Consider the following 10,510-nt stretch of genomic DNA (forward strand, 5'->3'; position numbering starts at 1 on the left):
GAGCCATATACCTCAAGAAAAGCAGGGTGAAGCCGGGTGGTGGTGGCGCATTCCTTTAATCCCAGCACTTACTTGGGAGGCAGAGGCAGGCAGATTTCTGAGTTTGAGGCCAGCCTGGGCTACAGAGTGAGTTCCAGGACAGCCAGGGCTATACAGAGAAACCCTGTCTCAAAAAAACAAAACAAAACAAAAAAACAAAAACAAAAACAAACAAACAAAAAAAGCAGGGTGGATCTGAGCAAGGAATGCATTTCTCCTGTGAAGAGAGTTCAAAAGGTGATGTGGAGAGAGGTGACCTGACACCCTAGGTCACGGCCACCTTTCCAGGAGGATCAATATTAGGAAAGGGTATACATCCACTCTGGAATCGTATTCCTTGTGAAGTGTGTCCAGCGACCCCTGAGAAAGGCTTCTCACTTTCATATTAACAGTCAAATAAAAGCATATTTAGCCGGACGGTGGTGGCGTACACCTTTAATCCCAGCACTTGGGAGGCAGAAGCAGGCAGATTTCTGAGTTTGAGGCCAGCCTGGTCTGCAGAGTGAGTTCCAGAACAGCCAGGGCTGTACAGAGAAACCCTGTCTCAAAAACAACAACAATAACAAAAATAAACAACAACAAAAAGGCATGTCTAGCTGTAGGTCACAAAGATCATCCTTGGCTGCAAGCTTGAGGCTAGCATAAAAATGTGGTTTATTTTGTTTTTTGTTTTTTTAAAGAGGCAAGCAAAGGCTGCAGAGATAGTGATTGCTGGCCTAGCAATGAACAGGGATCCTAGGGGTATACGTGTCACAATGACAGGGCTCCTGGGGGTGGGGGGGAGGATGTCATGATGAGCTGCTTTCCTCATTTTCCTGATTCCAACATTATGATTTTACTTAAAAAATAAATAAGTAAATAAAAGCAGGCCAGGCATGGTGGCAACATGCCTTTAATTCTAGCATCTGGGAGATAAAGACTGGCCGACCTTTTTGAGTCTGAGGCTAGCCCAGTCTACAGAGCAAGTTCCAGCCCAGCCAGGACTGCATAGTGAGAACATGCTTATTAAAACAACAATCAATCAATCAATAAATGCCCAGGCTTTACATTTTAGATCATTTATTGTTAAACGGAGAAGTCACAAAGCAAAAATGAAATGGGACAGAAGTCAAAGGTAACTTTAAAACAATTCTTACATCATCTCCAACAGCCATAACTTAAGAGATGGAGTGAAAAACTTCACCAAGAACACACCAGTCTCTCCCCCGCACATTCAGGAATGGCAGGTGAGTGAATTTTACAAACCTCCTTTTCCACTTTGCCAACCATCCGGAACCTACTACTCTGGGCGGACGACACCACCACTAGGGTGCTGCAGGGTGCCACTGCCCAGCTTCCAGGCCTGCAGCTTTCGAGGCAGGTTTGGAGAATTAGAGAAGACTCAAAACAGCTGCACACAACTGACTGTAGTAAACAACCTAGCGGCTTACAAACCTGCCTTTCCACCCACGTCAGACATCCGCTGTCGCCTGCTTCAACTTACTGATATGGTTCAGCCTCCATCCACACCTAGAATGTTCTGCCTGAACTTAACATGATCCCTCTAAGGCAAAAACAAGAAAAGAATTTTTTTTTCCCCTTTAAGGACACCTTTATAACTCTACTGCATTCAGAGACAGCAGTTTCTCCTGACATGCTGCCACGATATCATTCTGAGCCCGAGCAGGTGTCTCCAAAGGAGTAGAGCAAAGCTTTGGTGATCTCCCTAATTTAGAAATTGTATTTGCAAAAAGAAATTATATTTGACGCTTCGGTGACATTATGAAGTCAGATAGAAAAATCCACTTTTGCCAATAAATGTTTTTCTAAAGCCGAGTAGCACTGATTGCTCTGAGTGGTACTGAGGGGCTTGGAGGATCCCAGGGTGTCCCCTAGCTGCGCTGTACCCTGGCCAACTGGGACCATGATACCCGCGGCCTGTGTCCAGAGGGATGAGTTGAAAAGTACAGCAGACTTTGTCATCTGCAGGGGACAAGGACGAGGCGTTGTGGCTCTAGACAGCCCACGGTCTTTAAATGAAAGCGATTATCTTTGCACCTGCTTTCCATGATAGCCAGTCTCAGCTATGGCTCCAGAGGAGCCCAGTGTGTTCTCCATTCTACTTTCTGGACAGATGGAAGCTATCCAGAGACCCAGAGATACAAGGGAAGGCAGAGCCTCGGTAACCCACCTAACATGATTTGGATGTATTCAAAGGAAATATGTATTACTTGTTCTTTCTAATGCTGGAATAAAACTTAGCTGGCCACTTCCTTCACTCCAGCACTGTGGGGCTTGGCAGGGGATTCTAAGAAGCAAGGGTAGGGGCAGCGGAGCAGGGGGCAGGTTGGTGCACGGCACGGTCTTGCCCAGCGCTGCCCCTGCTGCTGTAGCTGGCTCAGCTGAGGTCTGGAAGTTAGCTAGGAAACGTCTTTGATTCATACCTGACTCCACAATAGTCGCTTCCCGAGCATACAGCGGTACAAAAGAAATGTCTCCCATCACCACAGTGGCAAGGCTGTGGAGTCTACGTGTCACTCCCTATTCCTGAATTCATATTAGCTTAATCTGGGTGTAAGTAACAGCCCTTGCTTTTTATTTTTTATTTTTTATTCCTCCCAGTTTCGACACTATCAGAGTCCAAAGAATAAGTCCATCATTTAATCATGATGATCTGAGTCACATTCAAACCTGCCTCCTCCTATGGGCGGCTGGGCTCAGGCACGTGGCCCACAGGGGAGACCCTTTCCCTGCAGCCCCCAAAGCATGTTTTTCAAAAGCATTCTTTGAGAATGCTGTTCTTCTCAAAAAGAGCCCTCTGCTGCATTTTGCCTCATGGAAAAAAAAAATGGAAAAGTATTTCAAAACCCCAAAATACCTATGAGCGGAGTTACACAAGCCCAGGGAGACGTTAACCAGATGCCAAGCATGCTCGGGCTGCACCAGAGCCTGGGCCTGAAACCAACCGGAGGGAACAAGTCGGCTGCGAAGCCTCGAACCCAGCTAGCTGTTTACCCAACCAACAAAAGCGGAATAGGCAGACAGTTTGTTTTAAAGGAATCTCCTTTTGTGTGTGTGTTTTTTTGTTTGTTTGTTTGTTTTTCTCCCCTAATATCATGAAAAAGATTTTTGATAAATCTAAGAGTTTGGGTTAACAGGAAAAGACAAATAGAAGCAGAGACAAAACTGGCCCAGAACAGATTGAGCACAGATGGGCATCGCAGTCTACCCGAGCTAACTCTCTCCTTCTCCCCCAGCAATAAACATATGCATGGCTGAAATTTCTTAATTCACCTTCTCTACTCCAGAGATTTTCCCACTTTGTTCATCAGAAAACGGAGGACATGTTCACCTCGGACTGCCCTGATATCACTGTCCTTTGTTCTGCCTCTATTTTCAATCAAATTGAGACTTTGGGGAAACTGCATCAATCAACCAGAACACACACACACACACACACAAGCTTCTTTTAAAAAAAAAAAAACTATCTGGAAAAAATTTTAACGAAGCTGAGTTTCTCTATTATTATAAAATGCAGTGATTTTTTTTTTTTAATACATCTTCCCCCAGCTAGGCTTAGAGGTATCTCCAGGTTAGATCCCTCTGGGGCTGGGGTGATGTGCAAGAGCAATGCTACCCAGCTTGTCCAGGGTGGTCTGGGGACCAGGGCAGTGTATGAACAGCTGGTCCAACCTCAAGCTAGCTGAGTCAGCATTCATCGGATAGCGCATCGCTACCCAGGAACTCTGTGGCCTCGAGCTCCACGCTGGACAGAAACCTCCTCAGCTTCTTGTGGCAGTTGTAATCCAGAGTGGTGGTGTAGACGGTCTTGGGATATTTGGGGTAGACGATGGTGGTGCTGAGGAAGCGAGCAGGCTTGGGGCGAGGCTCGAAGCGCACTTCGGCCTTATAGTTTCGCCAAGTGCAGTTGGGGATACAGGTGACTGTCTGGCTGCAGGAAGCCACCACCAGGCCCAGGGGCATCTGCACATCATCGATGAAGTGCCGCTCAGAGTCGTACTTGACTGAGGAGGTATACCTGTGGGGAGAGAGAAGCCAGGATGAGGCTGCCCTCTGAATAAGGAGCATGGGGTCCCAAGGGTGATTTCTCATCTCTCCTGGGGTGCAAACATTGATTGACCCTGGCTGCATCAGGGAGAAGCAGCGCAGAGTCTATGGGAGTCCTTTTTGAGAGGCATTTACTCCAATCACTTTTGTCCTAAGGTCACTTTTGTCACAGGACCTAACTGGATCTTCCCAAAGACCCTGGAAGAAGAAAGCAAGATGCAGAGAGGAGGGTCATATTGTCCCTGAGTGATAGACTGGGGTGGATGGGTGGATGGTTGGATAGATGGATAGATGAATGGATGGATGGATGGATTTTCAGGGCTGGAGATAGAACCTATGGTCTTGAGTGCTAAGCAGGAACGTTAACCCTGAGCTAAACCCCTAGGCCTGAGCTGGGGCCTAAAAGCAGCACATAGACTTCCAAAGTTTACTGTGAGCTCACCATTTCCACAGCAACTGAATTCCATTCCAGTTTACCTAAGCTGGAAGCCTTTAGTCTATCAACTTAACTTGCCTACACTTCTATAAAGAGTGCCTGAAAACAAAGGGAGAAACGCTTACTTGCAGCGGATGCTATTGGGGTAATTAAATCACACACAGCACAAAGACATTTTGTTCAGTGACTGACTACATATATGATAGTGGTCCCATAAGATGACATTGTCCAGTGACTTAGCAGCTTCTTCTTCTTCTTCTTCTTCTTCTTCTTTTTTTTTTTTAAAGATTTATGTTATTTATATGACTACACCATCTCTGTCTTCAGACAGACCAGAAGAGAAGATCAGATCCCATTACAGATAGTTGTGAGCCACCATGTGGTTTCTGGGAATTGAACTCAAAACCTCCAGAAGAGCAATCAGTGTTCTTAACCTCTGAGCCATCTCTCCCGGCCCTTAGAGGCTTCTTAATATGCATAATTGCATGTTAACATATTCAAGTGCGGTTTTTTTGTTGTTTGTTTGTTTTTGTTTTTTTTTTGATGACTTGATACAACCTAGAGTCACCTGAGAAGGAACTTCAACTGAGAAAATGACCCCATCAGTTTAGTTTATAGGCAACCACGTGGAGCATTGTCTTGGTTGGTGATTGATGTGGAAGGGTACAGCCCACTGTGGGCGGTGCCATCCCTGATTGGTCCCCGGGTGCATAGACAGCAAACTGAGCAAGCCTGGAGTGGCAAGCCAGTAAGCAGAGGTCCTTCATGGTCCCTGCCTCTAAGTTGCTTTCCTGCCTTGACGTCCCTTCACGATGTGAACTGGAATAAACCCTCTCCCCGCAAATTGTTTTTGGTCATGGTGCATAGGTATGCTTCGAGCCTCTATTGAAACAGCAACAGAAACCCAACCGAGACACCATGTGGTGACGTTACTGTTCTCTGAATACATCTATCCTAAGCAGAGCTGTTTCGTGGAACAAGGTGGAGTTGGCTGCTGTGTGGGGCTAAAGGGCTTCTCTACCTGCTCCAGGACCAGCCAGCTCTTGAATGAGAGGAGAAAGAATTCCAGAAGTGCTAAGTGCTGCTTCTAAAAGTTTGGCTATAGCCATGGTCTCAGAGTTTGGCCTACCTTGACTATGGTTCAGGAACCTCCCAACTCTGGGAGACCCTGGGACCTGAGCCTATTACTGAAAGTCAACTATAACCCTAATGCCATTTGCATCCCTCAGTTGTCTCATCTTCATCATCATCACCATCACCATCACCACCACCACCACCACCACCACCACCACCACCACCACCACTGTTGTCGGCATTGTCAATTATTTTACCATTTTGGAGCAAGGTTTTGCAAAGTAGACCATGTTCCAGTCTCAGCCTCCCGAGGGCTGGCTGGGACTGTAGGTATACGGGGCATTCGTGGTGGAGGGGCTAATACATGTTCTGAAATCATCACAGTGACGACTTGGATGCATTAACATGGCAGCAGATATCAGCATCCACAAGCATCACATGAGTGTGACCCAGCTTTGTGTCTGTTCTCCCCGGAGTCACAAGACTCTGAAGGGAGCTAATGTCACCAAGCCATGTCCCAGTTTTGTCAGAAATACAAGCTCCAGGGGACTAAAAGCCTAACCTGCTCACCTCTGAATGGGTGAGCCTCCCTCTGTTCCTTATCAAAGGCCCCTTTGTGTTCAAGCAACTGAAACTGCAGCTACAAAACCCCCAGTCACCAAAAGTAAAATTCCTTTCCCTAAAAAGACAGCTCTTTGCTGGAATGTCTCCACAACTCTTTACCCCCGATAATCCTGGTTGAGGTCATTCCCAGGGGACTTGCCCAGTGACATAACACAAGACAGGGTCATAGCACCTTCATCGGGGGTGGGGGTGGAGGGTGGGGATAGAGAGATGCGTGACTTCTAGAAAAAAAGAATTAATATTCAACAGAATCTTTAGCTCCCCAAGGCATGGTATATGGAATGCACAAAGCACATGGCAGAACTTTATCACAAAATCTCACTTAAAAAGAGTGTCCACGTTAGGTATAATGCTGTATGCCTATAATCCTAACGCTCAGGGGGCTGAGACAGAAAGACCACCCTAAGCTCAAAGTCAGCCTGAGGTCCAGAGTGAATGCTAGGCCAGCTAATGAGACATAACAAGATCCGTTCCCAAAACTTTGACTGGCTATGTAATGGAGTACCTACCGATATATTTAACTAGTTAGAGTATAAGAAAATAAGTCAAACTACTAATGGTCTTCGGTGCATTTTCATAATTAACCTTTTAAAAGACAATGAGCAATTAATTATACATGGGACTTTTTTTTTTTTGGTAACATTTTAAGAAATTATAATAGATCAGCATACTCACTTTATTTCCTTTGGAGGTAAGGGGTCAAACTCGACTCCTTCACCGAAGGACAGGGGACAGAGTCTCGGTGAGCAGACGGCAGCCAGCGAGTGGGTCAGAGATGCAGGGTTCTTCCAGGAGAGAGGAGAGAAGGAATAGAGCTATGAGTGCCCCACCTGAGTGGCGACCACAGTCTGGATCTACAAAGGATAGGGCTGGCTCATGGCATGGAAAGAGCATTAGACAGGGCACCCGAAGACAAGGTTCAAATCCCAGACCAACCTTGCACCCCTCCCTACTTCTCAGTGATGTGCACTCATGTGCACAGTAGGTACTATCCATCCTAAATGTGCTTTGTGCCCGCAGTCGAGTTGTGTCACGCTCCCTATGTCCTTATCTGCATGCCGGAGGAGGGGTGCCCCCTTCTCATCACCAACGGTCTGTGAAAGGTAGAAGAGGAAGCTGACCTGATGAACACATCATGTCCACATCCGGACTGATGGAGAGCCCTGTGGTAAGAAAGCCCCACGACTCAGACTTAACTCTTCAGAATCCTCAACTCTGCAGAGCCCCTGCCCCCATGCAACTGTCCCAGCAATAGTCAGAGAAAGGCTAGATCCTAATGCCGAGAGAAGAAGCTTCCAGGACTTCTTTTTTGTTTTTTGTTTGTTTGTTTTCTTTTTTGCTTTTTCCAGACAGGGTTTCTCTGTGTAGCCCTGGCTGTCCTGGAACTCAGTCTGCAGACCAGGCTGCTCTTGAACTCAGAAATCCGGCTCCCTCTACCTCCCAAGTGCTGGGATTAAAGGAATGCACCACCCAGGATTTTTTTTTTTTAAGGTAAAGATCCACCCTTGCTTCCCTACCTCCTTTGCCTCTGGGGTCGATAGAGTGGCAGCCATCTGTGACAGAGGGTCCCCACAACTCTAACAGTGGAGCCCAGAAGATGCTTTCACTCCACACTGGCCTCTACTAGCCAGAAAGCTCAGTATGCGGAGTGAAGCTTTGACTCATCAGGCAAACTCAGGTGACCCTCTCTAGTCCCCCTCTGTGCTCCGGTGCAGAGATAAACACAGTGTGGAGGGACCTTGCAGCCCTTGTGCTCTCTGGTTCTCTGAGAGCTGTCATTTTCTTTGCTTAATTTAAGAGCAAGAATTACATTTGTGCCAGGGTGTGGAAGAGACAGTCCCACCCCAGGACAGAGGAGGTTGGCTCTGAGATCTTTACAGTGTTACCAGGAGAAGATGCAAAAGCCAAAAGCATAGTGGGCAGCTGGGTGGGATACCATTCCAGGGCTGGGATGGAGTTCAGTGAGACCCTGTTGGGGGAGGGGATATAGTTCAAGCTAAAGGCAGTGGATAGAGGAAGTGCAGGAGGTGTGGCCACAGAGTTCTCTCACAGTCCCAGGTAGCCTTACTGCTTTCCCCTGTCCTGCCTCCTTTGTATCCCCATCCCTGCTCCCCAGACAGAGACATTCCCTGGGCATCCAAGGAGGGAGTCAGTGTGCTACTGGGTCAGTAGCAGTGAGACACTGAGGCTGGATATCAAGCCACGGGTTCTGGAACAAGCCTGAGAAAGCTCCCACGGGAGGCCACATAGTCGAGCATGGAAGGGCCACCAGGACTTGGATGGGAAAGGTCAGGGTCAAGGTTCATGTCAGGTGGAGGAATCCACGTCAGAAGCACCAGTGAGTGTCTGATCTGTGATCAGAGCAGGAAAGATGAGAGAGACTGAAAGGCCAAGCGGAAGCAACCTTGGAGTGGAAGTAAGATGTGCTGGTCTTTGCTGAGACGGGGTCAGGAGGTCAAGAAGGCCCCCACCTCACGAAAGCTCCAATGTGATTGCAAGCACAACACTGCAGCTGACCTCCCGACGGGGAGGCACAGTCACAGCCATCCCTCAGTCCTACTCTGAGCTTCTACTGTAGGCAGGATGTGGCCTCTCTGGAGCTCTGCTCTGAACACCACCACCTGAACAGATCCCAAGGCAAAACAGACTTGGAGTTTTTCTTGCAAAGAGCTTAAAGTAAAAGAAGGAAAAGGATTAATACTTTTCAAAGCCCTGGCCACCTGGAGGACGCTGATCTCATTAAGTGCAGAACACTGGCTGGGAAAAAGACCTACCAGACCCTGAAGGCTCGCGTGTGACTACCCCCAAAGGCTGATCCGCCTCGAGCTAGGAGCCCAGAGCACACCCCTCTCCCAGGTCCCGGCAGAAGGAGGCCGCTTTGGGAGCAAAGCCGCGGGGCGTGGGCCCCCGGGTGGGGAGGGCCAGGATCCCTGTCCGTGTCCCGGGAGCCCCACCCAGCCCGCCCCGGCAGGAATGTGGTCGAGCCGCAGCCTGGCAGCCTCGGGGGCCGCCACCTCGAAGGGAGGAGACCGCGGCTCGCCTCTCCCGGGGCTCCCGCGCCTCCCAGGCGATGACAATTTTCCAGCCACTGGCTCCAGCTGGCCAGGTTCTCTCGCTACGCTCCCGCCCCGGCTCCCGGGGATGGCCACGCCGCCTCGACGGGCGGGTGGCCGCAGCGACATCGAGCCCTGGGGAGTCCCCGGGGAGAGCTGCGGGTGGGCCGGGACAGGGAGAAGTCCGCGCACGAGGCAACTCACCGGGACTACAGGGGTCACCGCCGCATCGGACTCCAGCGTCCCTGCTACCGGAGCGCGCTCCCCGCCGCCGCCCGCCGTCGCTGCGAGCCCCCAGTGGCTGGGGCTAGGGCTTGGGGGCAGCCCCGAGTCCGGGCTGTCCAGGACGCCGTCGCCTTTCTTCTTCGTGTCCACGAGCTCGGGGACATCCTGCAGGCTCAGCCGGCCCACCATAGCTGCACGTGTGGCGGGGCCCGGCACAGCCGCCGCGGTGTTGGAGTGCTAGAGAGGGCCGCACACGCGGGCCGGGGCCGCTGCCCTCTGGGCTGCCCTCCTTGCCCCGCCGCCGGCGCGTTGTCCGGGTGTCGCCGGCGGCCGCGCTCGCTCGAGGCCCCGCCCTCCGCCCCGCCCCGGGGGCTGGCCCAGCCGCGGTGACCGCCGAGAGGCGAAGCGCCAGGGGCCGCTGCGCTCCCGCCGCGCGCCGCCCAGCTCGTCCGGGCGCCGATCTTCCCGCGACGGGGTTCCCCCCCAGCCCCCACCCACGGCAGGCCGCGTCGTCCACTGGCAAGGCTGCGAGGCTTCGTCCGGCCCCGTACCCTGTCCCTGTGGTCTACGGCGATCCTTGCCCCTTGCACTGTCCCCCGGCCCCCGGGAGGTGCTAATATCTCTAGATCTGGCAGCCTAGAGCCAAAACTGAGTCCCAGTCTGCAGAGGCCGGAGGGGGGGCGTGGGGAGAGAGGACGAGCAAACAACTGGAAATTATTAATACTTAATGCGCTTCGTATGGCTCCAGCGGCCTGTTGGCTCAGCGGGGCCTGCTCTGGCTCTCACGTCTGCCCCGGAGGAGAGAGGGCCTACTCTTCCGAACTCCTGGGGGCGTCGATCACTCCCTGGTCCCGGGCTCAGCTGAACAGGCTGTGACCAGGCCAGGAAGGGAAGTTCTGAGGGTGTCACAGGCTTGGATCTCCAAGAGAGACCAGCAAACATAGCAGCTCTCTTAGCAGGTCAATATTCCCCTTATGGAGGAGCACAGTTTATACACTCACAGGAGCTTTCC

General features: G+C 50.7%; 1 protein-coding gene across 1 annotated transcript; it reads right to left on the reverse strand.

Moving 5' to 3' along the window:
• Window positions 1-1,081: 1,081 nt before the first annotated feature.
• Rflnb (refilin B) lies at window positions 1,082-9,845 on the reverse strand. Its single transcript, XM_031353337.1, has 3 exons — window positions 9,478-9,845; window positions 6,896-7,005; window positions 1,082-4,057 (listed from the first exon to the last, which is right to left on the reverse strand). Exons 1-3 carry the CDS (start codon window positions 9,685-9,687, stop codon window positions 3,727-3,729), a joined length of 651 nt encoding a protein of 216 aa, XP_031209197.1. The 5' UTR covers window positions 9,688-9,845; the 3' UTR covers window positions 1,082-3,726.
• Window positions 9,846-10,510: the final 665 nt, after the last annotated feature.

The sequence above is a fragment of the Mastomys coucha genome, unplaced genomic scaffold (genome assembly GCF_008632895.1).
Source record: "Mastomys coucha isolate ucsf_1 unplaced genomic scaffold, UCSF_Mcou_1 pScaffold5, whole genome shotgun sequence".
NCBI classification, from domain to species: Eukaryota; Metazoa; Chordata; class Mammalia; order Rodentia; family Muridae; genus Mastomys; species Mastomys coucha.